Raw genomic sequence first — 20,867 nt, 5'->3', positions numbered from 1 at the left:
AGATTGAGGCATCATCAGAGGAGGTTTTGGAAAAAATTGATAAATTAAACAGCAATAAGTCAATAAGACCAGATGATATTCATCCAAGAGTTCTGAAGGAACTCAAATGTGAAATTGCAGAACTACTAACTGTAGTCTGTGACCTATCATTTAAATCAGCTTCTGTATCAGATGACTGGAGGATGGCTAATGTGATGCCAATTTTTAAAAAGGGCTCCAGAGGTGATCCCGGCAATTACAGGCCGGTAAGCCTGACTTCAGTACCAGGCAAACTGGTTGAAACTGTAATAAAGAACAATATTGTCAGACATATAGATGAACATAATTTCTTGAGGCAGAGTCAACATGGTTTTAGTAAAGGGAAATCATACCTCACCAATCTGCTAGAATTCTTTGAGAGAGTCAACAAGCATGTGGACCAAGGGCATCCAGTGGATAAAGTATCCTTAGATTTTCAGAAAGCCTTTGACAATGTCCGTCAGCAAAGGCTCTTATGCAAAGTAAGCTGCCACAGGATAAGAGGGAAGGTGCACTTCTGGATTGATAACTGGTTAAAAGATAGGAAACAAAGGGTAGGTATAAATGGTCAGTTTTCAGAATGGAGAGAGGTAAATAGCGATGTCCCCCAGGAGTCTATTCTGGGCCCAGTCTATTCAACATATTCATAAATGATCTGGTAAAAGGTGAGATGGCAAAATTTGTAGATGATACAAAATCACTAAAGATAGTTAAGACCTAGGCAGACTGCGAAGAACTACAAAAGGATCTCTCAAACCTGAGTGACTGGGCAACAAAATGGCAGATGAAATTTAACGTTGATAAATGCAGAGTAATGCACCTTGGAAAGTATAATCCCAACTATACATATAAAATCATGGGGTCTAAATTAGCTGTTACCACTCAAGGAAGAGCTCTTGGAGTCATTGTGGATAGTTCTCTGAAAACATCCACTCAATGTGCAGCAGCAGTCAAAAAAGCAAACAGAATGTTGGGAATCATTAAGAAAAGGATAGATAATAAGACAGAAAATATCATGTTGCCTCTATATAAATCCATGGTACACCCATATCTTGAATACTGTGTGCAGATGTGGTCGCCCCATCTACAAAAAGATATATTGATTTTGGAAAAGGTTCAGAAAAGGGCAACAAAAATGATTAGGGGTATGGAACAGCTTCCGTATAAGGAGAGATTAACAAGACTGGTACTTTTCAGCTTGGAAAAGAGATGGCTAAGGGGGGATATGATTGAGGTCTATAAAATCATGACTGGTGTAGAGAAAGCAGATATGGAAGTGTTGTTTACTCCTTCTCATAACACAAGAACTAGGGGTCACCAAATGAAATTAATAGGCAGCAGGTTTAAAAAAAATAAAAGGAAGTATTTCTTCATATAATGCAGTCAACCTGTGGAACTCCTTGCCAGAGGATGTTGTGAAGGCCAAGACCATAAGAGGGTTAAAAAAAAAAAGTAGATAAATTCATGGCTATTAGCCAGGATGGGCAGGAATGGTGTCCCTAGCCTCTGTTTGCCAGAAGCTGGGAATGAGGGACAGGGGATGGATCACTTGATGATTACCTGTTCTGTTCATTCTCTCTGGGGCACCTGGCACTGGCCACTGTCGGAAGACAGGATACTGGGCTAGATGGAGCTTTGGTCTGACTCAGTATGGCCATTCTTATGTTCTTATGTGGGTGAGCGGGGACATGGGAGGGAACAACAGGGGTGAGCAGGGATCTGGGAGGGAATAACGGGACTGAGGGGGGCATGTGAAGGGACAACGGGGGTGAGCGGGGACATGGGGAGGGGATGATGGGGTGAATGGGGACGTGGGAAGGGATGACGGGGGGTGAGTGTGGAAATGGGAGGGAACAACAGGGGTGAGCGGGGACATGGGAGGGAATGATGGGGGTGAGCGGGGACGTGTGAGGGGAGAACCGGGGTGAGCGGGGACATGGGGAGGGGATCATGGGGTGAGTGGAGACATAGGGAGGGGATGACGGGGTAAGTGGGAACATCTGAGGGGAAGATGTGGGCAAGTGGGGGGAGGGGACGATAGGGGCAAGCGGGGACGTGGGAGGGGACGACGGGGGTGAGCAGGGATGTGGGAGGGGACGATGGGGGTAAGCGGTGATATGGGGAAGGGGTGAGCAGGGCTGTGTGCAAACCCCTAATATGGATGCATCAGATCAGCACAAAGACAGGTATTAAGCAAGTTTCCAAATTACACCCCACTTTGTGCCAGTGCAGGATGTCTATATTAGGGGTTTGGACCAGAGAGTACATTGATGCAGTTGCACAAGGGCAAATTCCCTTAACAGAGACCAGCTTCGAGTTCAGGAATTTACCCAGTGAGGTAGGGCAGTGTTATCTGTAGCAGGGTCAGAACCCAGAATTCTCTGCCAAAGAAAATTCCACAATTAGGAAGGGAATTGCTCCGCATCAGAACAATATCTTGAAATGTCAGTTTCCCACGGACTGGAACTTTCAACACTGTTCAGAAAAATCAAAACAAGATTATGTTCCAACCTTTTCAAAATATTTCCCCAGCTCCCATCCTAGAAGCCCCAAGAATCCCAGCTCAAGCAGAGGCTTCCAGGGTCCCAGCTCCACAGCTGCCCCCCAGGCAGGGGGCTGGGAAGATGAGAGAGTGGGCAGGAAACCAGGCTGGCTTCCCTCAGAAACCCACCTCCATTCCCACTCGCCACATTCCCGTGACACGTTTGGATTTGGATGAATCCAAAGGAGAAGCAGCCTGACCAGCTCCAGTGCTCACTCCTTTCCCCCCCGGGGGAACAAGGCACAGACAGGCTGACGGAACAAGCCTGGCAGAGCAAGGATTAGAACCCCGCTTGCCTGACGCTTAGTTCTGCACTTTTAGCTCCAGCCCATTCTCCCGGAGGAAAGACCCTCCTTGCTGCACCCCAGTAGGTCTAGAGCACCAGTAGCTGCAGGGCCCAAGCAGTTTCTCTGTCAGCCTCTCCATGGATTCCCTCCCATTCTCCAATGAGGTGATGACTGATGTGAAGTCTGCTTGTCCGTTCTGGTACTCTGACCATGCCAGCTGGACTTGTGGGGGACTCAGCTCCCAACCACAGTCCCTGTTCAGTGCCACTCGTGGCTACCCCAGACCCAACGTCCAGGAGTGTCGTCCCTGACTGCTCCCTGTGGCTGTCGGCAGCCCCTGCAGAGCGTTCGGAGAGTGACATGCTAGTGATGGGCACAGTGCTGTCAGGTATGACGGTTAGCACCAGTTGTGAGAAACAAGGACCTGTAAAAGGAGCCTGGCCTAAGCATGGAGGCATCTGCTGTGCCCCCAACTCCATCCACCTATAGGGAAAGTATGTTAAACTAGGTCACCACGGCTGGGGAAACAGTTCCTAGTCCACTGGCCTCCTGGGAGTGACCCCGCTGAGGAAAGACACGGCCACACCAGAACTGCTTGGCCAGCCCTCACCTCGGACAGGCATCTTGAGCCATCGTCAGTGATGGAGCCATTTGCAGTGTGTCTCCTTCCTGCTCGCATTACAGTTCGAAGGGGAAATCCGTGCTCTGACCCGAATGATGGTCGATCCCAACGTTGCTGAGAAGAAAGGGGGAGGGAAGAATCTGCCGCTCAAACGAGGAGAGATTCTGGATGTCATTCAGTTTACGAGTCCCGAGAGACTACTCTGCCGGAACAACCAGTGGAAGTGTAAGTCTGGGGCGTTCCGGTGGCCAGTGTAATGCCTTGCTTCTCGGGTGGGTTGCTGGTACCAGGGATCGAACCGGGGATACAGGGCTCTGAAAAGCCCACACCGCCAGGACCTGAACTCACACACCCAGCTCTGTCAGCCCTGGCCGTAGGAGCTCATCAGCCTCTCCCTGTGACCCAGCCACCACTGGAGGGAGACAGTACCCCGCTGAGACAGTACCCCGCTGAGACAGTACCCCTGAGACAGTACCCCGCGGAGACAGTACCTTTGAGACAGTACCCCGCTGAGACAGTACCCCGCTGAGACAGTACCCCACGGAGACAGTACCCCGCTGAGACAGTACCCCACGGAGACAGTATCCCGCTGAGACAGTACCCCGCTGAGACAGTACCCCGCGGAGACAGTACCCCGCGGAGCGGGGGTGGGTTATGTGGACGTGGTATGCATGCCAGCTAGGCAGATATGGAGACGGGCTGTTAATGGCTCTTTCAGCAACCCCTGACAGTAAAACACCTGGCTTCATACCTGCATTTTGAACTGAAGGAAAATCTACGCCAGGAGACTGTGAAATCTGCCACTGGGGAGAACAGACCCAAGTTTTATCCTAGATCTCAAACATTTCCAAGTTTAGGGGCCAAAAAGCTCAGTTCAGTGTCCTGCTTTTCCTTCCCCACAGCCCCAGCATTTGCTGAAAACCAGCTGGCGGCCTTGGCTGCTGACAGTCTGGCATCTCTCCTGGGCCAGCTGCAGCCTGCACATCGTAGGAGCTCCAGGGCTTCCTGGTGGGATGTGTGTGTGCCCGAGTGAGGGGGAGGGCCTCTTTCATTTCATTCCTGTCACAGCCAAGAGCCAGAGCCAAACCGTCCATGCTGTGCCCAACGTGTCATTAAGAGGGGGGCTGCTGGCGGGCTGGGGATCCTGGGAATGGAGAGATGGAGCCTGGGGAAAGGACAAAGGAAATGGATGAGTGGGTTGGAGGAGGATGGGAAAGGGATGAGGGGTTGGAGGAGGATGGGAAGGGGATGAGGGGGTTGGAGGAGGATGGCGAAGGGATGCTCAGGAGGATTTTAATCCTGGGGGCTTCTCCAAAACTCCAGCCTGTCGGAGTTCTCGTTGCTCCAGTCACAAGACTCAAAATAGCCCTATTTCCACTCATGCACATTCTGATTAAATGGGCCTTGGAGCCACCAGACATCAGGGCCCTGCCACACACTGGACCTTCTTCTTGGTCCTGTGGCTACCCCCAGCAGAGGCAGACTCTTCCCAGCCCTTCAACCTTCATAGCAGGTAGACTCTTCCCGTCTCTTTCAGCACGGGGTGTCCCTTTCTAGACTGCCTGACTTTGCTAGTGAGATTCCAGCCAATAGGGCAGGCTGAGTGGAGCTTCCCTAGATCAAAGTGTCTCTCACTTTGCTGCCCCCTTTGGCCACTGCCAGAGACCACACTGGCTGCTCAACAGAGGATCCAGCTTAGCTTCTCCAGGCCAGTCTTGCTTTTGGTGCAGGCTTGCAGGGCTGTTACTCTTCTCCCTTGCACACCCAGATCTAGGGCCTGGCACCAGCCCCATACAGCCTGCGTCAGTCTCCAGTCCCAGCACTGACTTTCTGTGCATCCGTCTCCTGCCCTGCTCTGCTGCCCCCTCTGAGAGTGGACATTCTGCTGAGGTTGTGGCCCTCTAGGTCTGTTTGCCTGATTCCTTCACTGCCTGGGTGAGAATTTATATTTCCATTAAATGTGTTCCTTCTGCTGTCTGTTCCAGATGGCTACGTCCCCAGGGTGACGCTGCTGCAGCTGTGAGTACAGATACCTTTCTTTCTTGGTTAGACATTTATTTTCAAGCTCTAAAGATCAACCAGACTAGCTGACAATGGACAATAACAGAACCAAAAAATGCCACCATGGCTAAACGACAGAGTAAAACAGGAAATTAGAGGCAAAAAGGCATCCTTTAAAAATTGGAAGTCAAATCCTAGTGAGGAAAATAGAAAAGAACGTAAACTCTAGCATGTCAAGTGTAAAAGTATAATCAGGCAGGACAGAAAAGAAGTTTAAGAGCAACTACAAAAAGACACAAAAACTGACAGCAAAATTACTTTTAAGTACATCAGAAGCAGGAAGTCTGCCACACAATCAGTGGGGCCACTGGACAATCCAGGTGCTAAAGGAGCATTCAGGGAAGACAAGGCTGTTGCAGAGAAGTGAAATGAATTCTTTGCATTAGTCTTCACTGGAGAGGATGTGAGAGAAAGTCCCAAACCTGAGCCATTCCTTCTAGGTAACAATTCTGAGGAACTGTCCCAGATTGACCTGTCAATAGAGGAGATTTTGGAACAAATTGATAAACAGTAATAAGTCACCAGGACCAGCTGGTATTCACCCAAGAGTTATGAAGGAACACAAATGTGAAATTGCAGAACTCTGTTCTGCAACCTATCATTTAAATCAGACTCTGTACCAGATGACTGGAGGATAAATAATGCAATGCTGATTTTTTAAAAAGGCTCCAGAGGCAATCCTGGCAATTACAGGCCGGTAAGCCTAACTTCAGTACCAGCAAATTTGTTAAAACTATAGTAAAAAAGAGAATTATCAGACACATAGATGAACATGATTTGTTGGGGAAGAGTCAACATGGTTTTTGTAAAGGGAAACCATGCCTCATCAATCTACTAGAATTCTCTGAGGCAGTCAAGAAGCATGTGGACAAGGGGGATCCAGTGGATATAGTATACTTAGATTTTCAAAAAGCCTTGGACAAGGTCCCTCACCAAAGGCTCTTTAGCAAAGTAGGCGGTCATGGGATAAGAGGGAAGTGCCTCTCCTGGATCAGCAAATGGTTAAAAGATAGGAAACAAAGGGTCGGAATAAATAGTCAGTTTTCAGAATGGAGAGAGGTAAATAGTGGTGTGCCCCAAGGATTTGTACTGGGACCAGTCCTGTTCAACATAGTCATAAATGATCTGGAAAAAGGGGTAAACAGTGAGGTGGCAAAATTTGCAGATGATACAAAACTACTCGAGATAGTTAAGTCCAAAGCAGACTACAAAGACTTACAAAGGGATCTCACAAAATGGGGTGACTGGGCAACAAAATGGCAGATGAAATTCATTGTTGATAAATGCAAAGTAATGCACATTGAAAACATAATCCCAAGTACACATATAAAATGATGGGGTCTAAATTAGCTGTTACCACTCAAGAAAGATCTTGGAGTCATTGTGGATAGTTCTCTGAAAACATCCACTCAGTCATAGAATCATAGAATATCAGAATTGGAAGGGACCTCAGGAGGTCATCTAGTCCAACCCCCTGCCTAGAGCAGGACCAATCCCAACAAAATCATCCCAGCTAGGGCTTTGTCAAGCCTGACCTTAAAAACCTCTAAGGAAGGGGATTCCACCACCTCCCTAGGTAACGCATTCCAGTGTTTCACCACCCTCCTAGTGAAAAAGCTTTTCCTAATATCCAGATGATGGGATGGATCACTCAATAATTGCCCTGTTCATTCCCTCTGAGGCATCTGGCCCTGGCCACTGTTGGAAGACAGGATAATGGGCTAGATGGACCATTGATTTGACTTACTATGGCCATTGCGGAGAGTGGACCAGATGATATGTCTGGGGCGACAAAGCAGAAGGAGACTCCGCTGGTTGGAAGGCATGAGATGCGATGTCCTGAGGTTGGGGGTTCCACGACCACCACTCCCAAGAGGAGAAGGCGGGTGGTGGTGGTCGGGGACTCTCTCCTCCGGGGGACTGAGTCATCTATCTGCCGCCCTGACCGGGAAAACCGAGAAGTCTGCTGCTTGCCGGGGGCTAAGATTCGCGATGTGACGGAGAGACTGCCGAGACTCATCAAGCCCTCGGACCGCTACCCCTTCCTGCTTCTCCACGTGGGCACCAATGATACTGCCAAGAATGACCTTGAGCGGATCACTGCGGACTACGTGGCTCTGGGAAGAAGGATAAAGGAGTTGGAGGCGCAAGTGGTGTTCTCGTCCATCCTCCCCGTGGAAGGAAAAGGCCTGGGTAGGGACCGTCGAATCGTGGAAGTCAACGAATGGCTACGCAGGTGGTGTCAGAGAGAAGGCTTTGGATTCTTTGACCATGGGATGGTGTTCCATAAAGGAGGACTGCTGGGCAGAGACGGGCTCCATCTTACGAAGAGAGGGAAGAGCATCTTTGCCAGCAGGCTGGCTAACCTAGTGAGGAGGGCTTTAAACTAGGTTCACCGGGGGAAGGAGACCAAAGCCCTGAGGTAAGTGGGAAAGCGGGATACCGGGAGGAAGCACAGGCAGGAATGTCTATGAGGGGAGGGCTCATGCCTCATACTGGGAATGAGGGGCGATCAACAGGTTATCTCAAGTGCTTATATACAAATGCACAAAGCCTTGGAAACAAGCAGGGAGAACTGGAGGTCCTGGTGATGTCAAGGAACTATGACGTGATTGGAATAACGGAGACTTGGTGGGATAACTCACATGACTGGAGTACTGTCATGGATGGTTATAAACTGTTCAGGAAGGACAGGCAGGGCAGAAAAGGTGGGGGAGTAGCACTGTATGTAAGGGAGCAGTATGACTGCTCAGAGCTCCGGTACGAAACTGTAGAAAAACCTGAGTGTCTCTGGATTAAGTTTAGAAGTGTGTGCAACAAGAGTGATGTAGTGGTGGGAGTCTGCTATAGACCACCGGACCAGGGGGATGAGGTAGATGAGGCTTTCGGCAGCTCACGGAAACTACTAGATCGCATGCCCTGATTCTCATGGGTGACTTTAATTTTCCTGATATCTGCTGGGAGAGCAATACAGCGGTGCATAGACAATCCAGGAAGTTTTTGGAAAGCGTAGGGGACAATTTCCTGGCGCAAGTGCTAGAGGAGCCAACTGGGGGGGGGGCGCTTTTCTTGACCTGCTGCTCACAAACCGGGTAGAATTAGTGGGGGAAGCAAAAGTGGATGGGAATCTGGGAGGCAGTGACCATGAGTTGGTTGAGTTCAGGATCCTGATGCAGGGAAGAAAGGTAAGCAGCAGGATACGGACCCTGGACTTCAGGAAAGCAGACTTCGACTCCCTCAGGGAACGGATGGCCAGGATCCCCTGGGGGACTAACTTGAAAGGGAAAGGAGTCCAGGAGAGCTGGCTGTATTTCAAGGAATCCCTGTTGAGGTTACAGGGACAAACCATCCCGATGAGTCGAAAGAATAGTAAATATGGCAGGCGACCAGCTTGGCTTAATGGTGAAATCCTAGCGGATCTTAAACATAAAAAAGAAGCTTACAAGAAGTGGAAGGTTGGACATATGACCAGGGAAGAGTATAAAAATATTGCTCGGGCATGTAGGAATGATATCAGGAGGGCCAAATCGCACCTGGAGCTGCAGCTAGCAAGAGATGTCAAGAGTAACAAGAAGGGTTTCTTCAGGTATGTTGGCAACAAGAAGAAAGCCAAGGAAAGTGTGGGCCCCTTACTGAATGAGGAGGCAACCTAGTGACAGAGGATGTGGAAAAAGCTAATGTACTCAATGCTTTTTTTGCCTCTGTCTTCACTAACAAGGTCAGCTCCCAGACTGCTGCGCTGGGCATCACAAAATGGGGAAGAGATGGCCAGCCCTCTGTGGAGATAGAGGTGGTTAGGGACTATTTAGAAAAGCTGGACGTGCACAAGTCCATGGGGCCGGACGAGTTGCATCCGAGAGTGCTGAAGGAATTGGCGGCTGTGATTGCAGAGCCATTGGCCATTATCTTTGAAAACTCGTGGCGAACCGGGGAAGTCCCGGATGACTGGAAAAAGGCTAATGTAGTGCCAATCTTTAAAAAAGGGAAGAAGGAGGATCCAGGGAACTACAGGCCAGTCAGCCTCACCTCAGTCCCTGGAAAAATCATGGAGCAGGTCCTCAAAGAATCAATCCTGAAGCACTTGCATGAGAGGAAAGTGATCAGGAACAGCCAGCATGGATTCACCAAGGGAAGGTCATGCCTGACTAATCTAATCACCTTTTATGATGAGATTACTGGTTCTGTGGATGAAGGGAAAGCAGTGGATGTATTGTTTCTTGACTTCAGCAAAGCTTTTGACACGGTCTCCCACAGTATTCTTGTCAGCAAGTTAAGGAAGTATGGGCTGGATGAATGCACTATAAGGTGGGTAGAAAGCTGGCTAGATTGTCGGGCTCAACGGGTAGTGATCAATGGCTCCATGTCTAGTTGGCAGCCGGTATCAAGTGGAGTGCCCCAAGGGTCGGTCCTGGGGCCGATTTTGTTCAATATCTTCATAAATGATCTGGAGGATGGTGTGGATTGCACTCTCAGCAAATTTGCGGATGATACTAAACTGGGAGGAGTGGTAGATACGCTGGAGGGGGGGGATAGGATACAGAAGGACCTAGACAAATTGGAGGATTGGGCCAAAAGAAATCTGATGAGGTTCAATAAGGATAAGTGCAGGGTCCTGCACTTAGGATGGAAGAATCCAATGCACCGCTACAGACTAGGGACCGAATGGCTAGGCAGCAGTTCTGCGGAAAAGGACCTAGGGGTGACAGTGGACGAGAAGCTGGATATGAGTCAGCAGTGTGCCCTTGTTGCCAAGAAGGCCAATGGCATTTTGGGATGTATAAGTAGGGGCATAGCGAGCAGATGGAGGGACGTGATCGTTCCCCTCTATTCGACATTGGTGAGGCCTCATCTGGAGTACTGTGTCCAGTTTTGGGCCCCACACTACAAGAAGGATGTGGAAAAATTGGAGAGAGTCCAGCGAAGGGCAACAAAAATGATTAGGGGTCTAGAACACATGACTTATGAGGAGAGGCTGAGGGAGCTGGGATTGTTTAGCCTGCAGAAGAGAAGAATGAGGGGGGATTTGATAGCTGCTTTCAACTACCTGAAAGGGGGTTCCAAAGAGGATGGCTCTAGACTGTTCTCAATGGTAGCAGATGACAGAACGAGGAGTAATGGTCTCAAGTTGCAGTGGGGGAGGTTTAGATTGGATATTAGGAAAAACTTTTTCACTAAGAGGGTGGTGAAACACTGGAATGCGTTACCTAGGGAGGTGGTTGAATCTCCTTCCTTAGAGGTTTTTAAGGTCAGGCTTGACAAAGCCCTGGCTGGGATGATTTGACTGGGAATTGGTCCTGCTTCGAGCGGGGGGTTGGACTAGATGACCTTCAGGGGTCCCTTCCAACCCTGATATTCTATGATTCTATCATAGAATCATAGAATCATAGAATATCAGGGTTGGAAGGGACCCCTGAAGGTCATCTAGTCCAACCCCCTGCTCGAAGCAGGACCAATTCCCAGTCAAATCATCCCAGCCAGGGCTTTGTCAAGCCTGACCTTAAAAACCTCTAAGGAAGGAGATTCAACCACCTCCCTAGGTAACGCATTCCAGTGTTTTACCACCCTCCTAGTGAAAAAGTTTTTCTAATATCCAATCTAAACCTCCCCCACTGCAACTTGAGACCATTACTCCTCGTTCTGTCATCTGCTACCATTGAGAACAGTCTAGAGCCATCCTCTTTGGAACCCCCTTTCAGGTAGTTGAAAGCAGCTATCAAATCCCCCCTCATTCTTCTCTTCTGCAGGCTAAACAATCCCAGCTCCCTCAGCCTCTCCTCATAAGTCATGTGTTCTAGACCCCTAATCATTTTTGTTGCCCTTCGCTGGACTCTCTCCAATTTATCCACATCCTTCTTGTAGTGTGGGGCCCAAAACTGGACACAGTACTCCAGATGAGGCCTCACCAATGTCGAATAGAGGGGAACGATCATGTCCCTCGATCTGCTCGCTATGCCCCTACTTATACATCCCAAAATGCCATTGGCCTTCTTGGCAACAAGGGCACACTGCTGACTCATATCCAGCTTCTCGTCCACTGTCACCCCTAGGTTCTTTTCCGCAGAACTGCTGCCTAGCCATTCGGTCCCTAGTCTGTAGCGGTGCATTGGATTCTTCCATCCTAAGTGCAGGACCCTGCACTTATCCTTATTGAACCTCATCAGATTTCTTTTGGCCCAATCCTCCAATTTGTCTAGGTCCTTCTGTATCCTATCCCTCCCCTCCAGCGTATCTACCACTCCTCCCAGTTTAGTATCATCCGCAAATTTGCTGAGAGTGCAATCCACACCATCCTCCAGATCATTTATGAAGATATTGAACAAAACCGGCCCCAGGACCGACCCTTGGGGCACTCCACTTGATACCGGCTGCCAACTAGACATGGAGCCATTGATCACTACCCGTTGAGCCCGACAATCTAGCCAGCTTTCTACCCACCTTATAGTGCATTCATCCAGCCCATACTTCCTTAACTTGCTGACAAGAATACTGTGGGAGACCGTGTCAAAAGCTTTGCTAAAGTCAAGAAACAATACATCCACTGCTTTCCCTTCATCCACAGAACCAGTAATCTCATCATAAAAGGCAATTAGATTAGTCAGGCATGACCTTCCCTTGGTGAATCCATGCTGGCTGTTCCTGATCACTTTCCTCTCATGCAAGTGCTTCAGGATTGATTCTTTGAGGACCTGCTCCATGATTTTTCCAGGGACTGAGGTGAGGCTGACTGGTCTGTAGTTCCCTGGATCCTCCTTCTTCCCTTTTTTAAAGATTGGCACTACATTAGCCTTTTTCCAGTCATCCGGGACTTCCCCGTTCGCCACGAGTTTTCAAAGATAATGGCCAATGGCTCTGCAATCACAGCCTCCAATTCCTTCAGCACTCTCGGATGCAACTCGTCTGGCCCCATGGACTTGTGCACGTCCAGCTTTTCTGAATAGTCCCTAACCACCTCTATCTCCACAGAGGGCTGGCCATCTCTTCCCCATTTTGTGATGCCCAGCGCAGCAGTCTGGGAGCTGACCTTGTTAGTGAAAACAGAGGCAAAAAAAAAGCATTGATTCATTCTTATGTTCTTATGACCTTGATATATTAGGCATCACTGAAACATAGTGGAATGACACAGCTCACTGGAACACAGGCTGACTACCCCAGGAGAATAGGTCAGGTTGTGGAGGTGGGAGAGTAGTGCTTTACCACAAAGAAATCATCTGAAAAACTCTTTAATCTGCATTAGTCTAAGGATGTCCGGGAGAGATCATCCTGCACCTAGTCTTTTCAGGTACAAAGCTGAGATGCTGTCAGGTATTTAAGGTGTCACAAGGGAGCATACTGGATCAAACCGATACATTAGAGATCAGCGAATCCTCACGACGGGTTGGTCTGTCTGTGAGTTCTGGACACTGCCCAGCTCTGTCCAGTGACCGGAATGGTCTGACACTGATGGCAACACACCAAGAGTAGCCCACATCAGCCCATTCACTCAGCAACTTGGAAGGGACCCTCCCTGTCATGCAGCAGACTGTGGGGTTCTACAGTCCCTTGGGTTATAGGGGCAGAGCCTGGAAGGCACCAAGACCCAGATCTCAAAGGTATTTAGGCACCTACCCCCTTACTGAAATTTTGGAGGATTTGTGCTCTATCTTTAGCCTATCAGCTCCTCCTGTGACTTTTGAGCAGGCTTAGTCCACCTGTTACTCTCCAGCCTGGAGGATTCCTTCTGTGAGTGAGAAAAATGGATAAAGGAGACTTTTAGATGACGTAATTTTGAAGCCTCTGACAAAGTCTTTCCAATGAGGCTACAAAAGAAGGGAAGGGAAAGAAAGGGAAGGGAAGGGAAGTAGTTGCGGTCCGAGAGGTGACGTATTATCATGGATCTAAAGCTGTCTGAGACAAAAACAAAGAGGAGGAATCAGTGGTTAGTTTTCAGCACAGGAAAGGTTCAACAGGGGGATGTCCCAAAGTCCTGTAAATGGACCAGTGGTATTTCATAGCCTTAGTAGTGGTCTTGAAAAGAGGGCGAATGCCATTTATAGATGACACAACATGAAATAGGTTACTCAAGACTCGAGAAAAATGTGAGGAACTTTAGAGGGAGCCAACAAAGGTAGGTGAATGGATAGCACAATGGCAGATGGAATTCACCATTGACAAAGGCACCGTAGTGGACATTGGAGGGGACGATTAGATGACTCATACACATTCATCATCAATCACACGTAGTCTACGACGGACCATTGTGCCAGCCAAAGTGACCAAGGGTGATGGTGTTGCACTTGGCATTGTGTAGTGAAGTTCCCAGATGTGGTTCAATCCCGTGAATCCACGAATCTCTGGGCTGGCCTGGCACCGGGTAGGATCAGAGCGCACACCCCTTTGCGTGTCAGTGCAGATTTTGAGAGCTCAGGGTGCAGGGATATTTTTGTCCATCCTGGCCACACAGCTGAAGAACATGCAACACCACTGCTGAATATAATGAGCAGTTGAAGGAAGGCCAAGTCTTTGCGAGACTGTGACATTTTGCACAGTCAAACCACTTGATGCTCAGGATTTGGTGCTGACAGTGCATATGGACTGCCTCTAGCTGTTCCAAGTCTGCCTATAAGAGGGTCCAGGTCTCTGACTCATATAGCAATACAGATGGTACACAGGTCTGCTAGATCCTACATATTGATAGGTTCTAACACAATATTAGCTTGCATAAGGAATGTGACTGAAGATAATGCTGAAAATGCTATAATGCCAGTATATAAAAAAGGGAAGGCTCTGAGTTACTACAGTGAATTCTTTCCATGTGTCTGGCTGGTAGGTCTTCCCGACATGATGAGGATCTAACTGATCACCATATTTGGGGTCAGGAGGGAATTTCCCCCCCAGTCAAATTGGCAGAGACCCTGGGGTTTTTTGCCTTCCTCGGCAGCATGGGGCACGGGGCACTTGCTGGTTTAAACTAGTGTAAATGGTGGATTCTCTGTAACTTGAAGTCTTTAAATCATGATTTGAGGATGTCAGTAACTCAGCCAGAGGTTCTGGGCCCATTGCAGGAGTGGCTGGGTGAGGTTCTGTGGCTTGTGATGTGCAGGAGGTCAGACTAGATGTTCACAATGGTACTTTCTGGACTTAAAGCCCATGAGTCTATGTAAATCAGTACCCCTCCCCGCCTCAGAGAGCTGTGTTCAGTTCTGATGTTTCATATCCATCTCCAAAGGCTGCCGGGGAAATAGAGAGAGGTTCAGAGACAGGCCACAAAACTGATTTAGAGGCCTGGAAACCTCTCCTGTGAAACAAGATTGAAAATATAGCGACAGTTAAATCCAGACAGGAGACAAATCCAGAAGGGACATGAGAGAGGAACAGAAAATAACAAATGGCTTAGAGAAAAGAAAAGGAGTACTAGTGGCACCTTAGAAACTAACCAATTTATTTGAGCATAAGCTTTCGTGAGCTACAGTTCACATCGATGAAGTGGGCTGTAGCTCACAAAAGCTTATGCTCAAATAAATTGGTTAGTCTCTAAGGTGCCACAAGTCCTCCTTTTCTTTTTGGGAATACAGACTAACGCGGCTGCTACTCTGAAACCTGGCTTAGAGAAAGTCAGACACCCATTCCTATTTGCCCTTTCTTATAATGCAAGAGCAAGAGGCCCTTTGCTGAAATCAAAAAGTAAGACATTGGAAAATGATAAAAGGAAGTACATGATGCAAAATTAACCCATAGAACTAGCTGCCACTACATACCACTGAGACCAAGAGACCCTGGAGGATTCACAAAAGGACTGGACCTTTACTATGGATAATGAGAACACCATTGTTACATTAGAAACATATACCCACCTGTGTCAGGCCTCATCTGGAGTATGTGTCCAGTTTTGGGCCCCACGCTACAAGAAGGATGTTGAAAAATTGGAAAATGTCCAGCGGAGGGCAACAAAAATGATTAGGGGACTGGAGCACATGACTTATGAGGAGAGGCTGAGGGAACTGGGATTGTTTAGTCTGCGGAAGAGAAGAATGAGGGGGGATTTGATAGCTGCTTTCAACTACCTGAAAGGGGGTTCCAAAGGGGATGGATCTAGACTGTTCTCAGTGGGAGCTGATGACAGAACAAGGCGTAATGGTCTCAAGTTGCAGTGGGGGAGGTTTAGGTTGGATATTAGGAAAAACTTTTTCACTAGGAGGGTGGTGAAACACTGGAATGCGTTACCTAGGGAGGTGGTGGAATCTCCTTCCTTAGATATTTTTAAGGTCAGGCTTGACAAAACCCTGGCTGGGATGATTTAGTTGGGGATTGGTCCTGCTTTGAGCTGGGGGTTGGACTAGATGACCTCCTGAGGTCCCTTCCAACCCTGATATTCTATGATTCTATGACAGGACACTGGGCTAGAAGGACCTTGGGTCTGATCTGGTCTTGTTATTCCCATGTTCCTATGCTCTGTATTTAAAGCTTTTTTAACTTGTTACATGCCCATGTGACTCTGCCTCTACCTGTCCATGGCTTCCCAGAGACACATGAGAGAAGCGAAACAGCTGTCCAGAGGCCGTAAATCTCACAGTACCTTGTTCTTTTCAATCGTAGGGACACTGACATTTACGATGACGTTGCCTTTTGTGGTAGGTATCCAAATTAACCCCACTTCCCCTCCCCCACCCCAGATTCAGAGGTGACTACAGGGCTAAGCGCTTGTAATTTACAGTGAGACAAGTAGCCTAGCTCACTGGAGATATTTGAGTCTGGACATGATGCCTCCTGCCCACCTCCCATCATGGCTAGTGGCATTAATTTCATCTGCAGGGGAGCAGAGCAGATCCCTTGCAATGCAGAGACTGCTCTGTGGAGGGTCCTACCAGACCTGCCCATGTTGGGCCGCCAAATATGCGTACTATTTGCTTATTAATAGTAGATAGGAATTTGAGTATATTACATTGCCCAGTCTCCAGGAACCAGACAGCAGGCTCACCCTTGCCCTCTCCAGGATCTCACTCCCCTTCTCCCTTCTTTGGGGTTTCCTTCTCCCCAGTCTCTCTTCCCTGAGAGACCCCATCTCTCTCTCTCCTCCCCAGAGGTTACTGAGCTCCTGGCAAGTTTGACCTGCTTTGTTTCCCTTCTCATATGGCTTTCCCCCACTGTCTCTTCAGCTCACCCCCTCTGCCCACCTCCCTTGAATCCACAAAGAACCACATGAGAGCAGATCCACTCTTTGCCGCTTTTATGAGAGCAGATGTTAGTGGTTGGGCTGGCTGAGCCATTTCACCTTTTCCTGGCCAGTTGTTCAGTGAGTTTGCTAACTCTGACTGCTCCCCGGCAGACATGTAGAGTGGGAACTGGGGAGAAAAGCTCTGCATACCTACACGATGGGTGAGTGCAGATCTGCTCTGTACAGCAGATCTTTAGTTATTAGCTCTCTAATGGATACATATATTCTCTGCTTATCTTCCTCAGATGAAATTAATTCTTCCACCAAAGTCAGCAAGTGATTTCACCAGCAGAGGGGGGAGGCTGTGAGGACAGAAACATGAAAACATTAAATGCAAGTTTCCTTCTTCGAAATGGGAGTTGCCTTCTCCACAGTTAGTGTTCCAAAAGCAACGTGTCCTTTGTAACATGGCAGGGTGGTTAATTTTTTAATATGTTGGGCTTCTGGAAGGATTTTGCCCCGTATTCAGCAAAACTACTCAAAAGTAGGACAGGAACCACAATAGTGTTCAGAGAAACAGGTTACAAGTGAGCTGCAAATAAAGAATCTGCTGTGTGTCTTGTTTTTGTCTATGTAAAGTATGGTGATGACCTGAGAGTTTTTTTGGGTTTTTTTAATTTTGCTGGTTGTTTAGCTTAGAAATCCAGATCTCGTCTGTCTTGTTTTTCCTGAGAAGAATCTGATATCTCTGCTTCCAAGTATGTGAAGCCTCAGCAACTTAGGGCTTGTCTACACTGGCAATTTACTGTAATTGTCTACACTGGCAATTGAAAAAACACCCCCTCTGAGTGCAGCAAGTTTCAGCGCTAGTGTAGACAGTGCCCCAGTACTGGTAGCTACGCCCCTCGCGGAGGTAGTTTTCTTAGAGCTCTTGGAGAGCTCTCTCCCAGTGCTGCACCGCGACCACACAAACCACGCTAAAGCACCGCCAGTGGAGACTAGCCCTGGGAAGGGACGGAGAGTCCAGTAACACTGAGTTACACAGGTGCAAATACAAAACCCAGTTGGGAGGAAGGATATCTTTGTTAATGATTCAAAGCCCCATCCCTTGAACTGAGATCTGAGAAGGCTCCTGCTCCATTTCTGCCACCCGCTAAGGTGGCATGTAGCAAAATTAGGAAAGGCCAAACAGGATAGTCCTGATAGCTTGAGGGGAAAGACAAGGGGAGTTTTCAAAACCCATTTAGGCCTTGATAGCTCAGAATGGAATAGAAAGGGACAAGCCCAATTTCTTGTTCTTTGCAAGTGAGCTAGTGACAATCCAGTTGAGTCTTCCCCTGGCAGCTGGCCACAGAGAGATAGAGGTTGATCTTGTGATTAAAGCCCTGTCCTGGGATTTGGGAGATTTGGTTTCAGGTCTTGGCTCTGCCACAGACTCCCTGTACAATCTTTGTACCGTGCTCTGCCTTGTTTCCCATTTGTGAAATGGGGAAACTGGTTCTTCTTCTGTCTCTCCTGTTTGATTGTGAACCCTTCGGGGCAGGGACTGTCCCTTACTATGTATATGTACAGCGCCTAGCACTGTGGGGCCTGAACTTGGCTGGGGCCTCTAGGCGCCACTGCAAGACAAATAAAGATACTAATACCCTGCCACCTTTCAGTACCTAATTAACGACATTCTTTGAGGCATCCTAGACCAAAATGTGGTTGAATATCTGGATGATATTCTAATGTACTCCAAAAAGAAAAGGAGGACTTGTGGCACCTTAGAGACTAACCAATTTATTTGAGCATAAGCTTTCATGAGCACGAAAGCTTATGCTCAAATAAATTGGTTAGTCTCTAAGGTGCCACAAGTCCTCCTTTTCTTTTTGCGAATACAGACTAACACGGCTGCTACTCTGAAACCTGCCGTAATATACTCCAGTGACCAAGCAAGCCATGACCAACATGTCTGCAAAGTTCTCACGAGATTACACCAGCATGAGTTGTGCGCAAAGCTGGAAAAGAGCAATTCAATAAGTGATCCATCACATTTTTGGGGTTCATCCATCAGCAGGAGGGCTATGGATGGATCCTCAGAAGGTGTCAGCGGCTCAGGACTTGGCAGAGCTCTGGATTATTTGACACATTCAGAAATTCATGGGATTTGCCAACTTCTATAGATTTATCTCCGACTTTTCAAACGTCACATTTCCCATAACCACCATCCTTCATAAACCTGCTAAATTTCACTGACTTCCCGAGGCCTGTCGAGCTTTTGAACTTGTGAAGGTAGACTTCACCTCAGCCCCAGTGCTAGCCCACTCTGACCCCAACCAATCTTTTATCCTTAAAACTGATGCCTCTGATGTAGACATTGGGGCGGTACTGTCCCAAAGAACGGGGTCCCAACAGGAGATGCATCCCTGTCCTTCCCCCCCCCGCTCAAAAACTTACTTCAGCTGAATGCAATTATGAAATAGCTGACAAGGAATTACTCACAATCAAGGCAGGGCTCAAGACATGGCAACTCTACCTCAAAGGGGCAAAACACCCCATACTAGTCTTAACAGATCACAAAAACCTGGAATATATATGATCCATCAAGGCTGTGAATCAGCAGCTGTTATGCTGGGCCTTGTTCTTTTCAAGGTTTGACTTCACAATCGCTTACTGCCCAGGCCACAAAAAAGGTAAGGCAGATGCCCTTTCACAGAAGGGAGATAACTATATGGAACCTGTGAATCCCGAAGAACCACCACCCAACATAGTAAAACCACACCTTTGTCTTTGTGGAACTGTCATCGGGCTTCTTTACCTCACGTCAAGTAGCTCTTCCTCATGGTCCTTTTGTAAAGCTCGTAACATTATCCAAGGAGGGCCTCCTTGGGACCACCCTACACCATTACTTCTGGTCCGACAAGCTCTTCTATGTTAATGACCACCTTTATATCCCCGAGGGTCCCCTGTGACTCGAGGTACTGCACATTCACCATGCCACCCCTTGGGTGGGTCAGTTTGGACAGTCCTAGACTTGGCGTGCAGTAGCTCGCTCATTCTGGTGGCTGCAGATGCAGGATGATGCGAGGTCCTGTGACACCTGCACTCTAAGACCTCCAAAAGCAAGTCTTTCAGCCTGATACCATCCAAAACCTCTTCCTGACCATGGTCAGATATAACTCTTGATTTCTTAGTCGTACAGAAGCAGAACAACACAATATCATATTAGCCATATTCGATCAGCTCACTAAAATGGTGCATCTTCTTCCACGTGTACACCTCTCGAACACAGATACTACCCACAACTCCTAATTATGCATGCTTTTCAACTCCATAGTCTCCCCAATCATCTTACCACAGATTGGGGCTCTCAGTTGACATCCAGGTTTTGGAAGGAAACGTTTCACCTCCTGGATGTCCGTTCTCATACATCCACCTCCCATCAGCCCCAGACGGCTGGCCAATCAAAACAAGTCAACCAGGTACTTGAGCAGTAGCTACACAGTTTCCTGAACCAATGCCAAAATCACTACATTGCATTACTCCCATTAGCCGAATTTACTTATAATAATGCAAACCATGCTTCTACCAAATTCAGTCCTTTTTACTCCAAGTATGGTTTTCATCCATGGCTCCATCCCTCTGTCCCCCACCACCTGTGGCAGTTTCTGCTGCCTCAGATCTGGTACAGTCTATTCATAAGATCCTAACCTAAAGGAGCATGTAGAGCAGGGGTGGGCAAACTATGGCCTGTGGGCCAGATCCGGCCCGCCAGCCGTTTTAAGCCGGCCCTCGAGCTCCCGCTGGGGAGCGGGGTCAGGGGCTTGCCCTGCTCCGGCACTCTGGCGCTCCAGCCAGGGAGCAGGGTCAGGGACCACTTCATGCTGCCCCCAGAAGCAGCGGCATGGCCCCACTCCAGCTCCTATGTGTAGGGGCAGCCACAGGGCTTCACTCTGTATGCTGCCCCCACCAAAGCGCCACCCCCAGAGCTCCCATTGGCCAGGAACTGCGGCCAATGGGAGCTGCAGGGGCAGTGCCTGCAGACAGGGCAGCACGCAGAGCCACCTGGCCTTGGTTCCGTGGAGGAGCCGGAGAGGGGACATGGCCGCTGCTTCCGGGAGCCGCATGAGGTAAGCACCGCCCAGACCCTGCACCCCTGAGCCTCCCCATGGCCCAACTCCTGCCCCAGCCCTGACCTCTCTCCCGCCCTCCGAACCCCTTGAT

General features: G+C 48.5%; 1 protein-coding gene across 1 annotated transcript in view; it reads left to right on the top strand.

Moving 5' to 3' along the window:
- The window catches only part of PRAM1 (PML-RARA regulated adaptor molecule 1), a 35,936-nt gene extending 17,720 nt beyond the window's left edge, over nt 1-18,216 (top strand). Inside the window, exons 7-10 of the mRNA XM_077842092.1 lie at nt 3,532-3,694; nt 5,455-5,488; nt 16,103-16,137; nt 16,967-18,216. Coding sequence (XP_077698218.1) covers nt 3,532-3,694; nt 5,455-5,488; nt 16,103-16,137; nt 16,967-17,001 — 267 coding nt within the window. The 3' untranslated portion in view covers nt 17,002-18,216. The remainder of the gene's footprint in view (nt 1-3,531; nt 3,695-5,454; nt 5,489-16,102; nt 16,138-16,966) is intronic.
- The last annotated feature ends 2,651 nt before the right edge of the window (nt 18,217-20,867 follow it).

This window comes from Eretmochelys imbricata, chromosome 25, assembly GCF_965152235.1.
Source record: "Eretmochelys imbricata isolate rEreImb1 chromosome 25, rEreImb1.hap1, whole genome shotgun sequence".
NCBI lineage: Eukaryota > Metazoa > Chordata > Testudines > Cheloniidae > Eretmochelys > Eretmochelys imbricata.
This window is presented reverse-complemented; position numbering and strand designations above follow the sequence as displayed.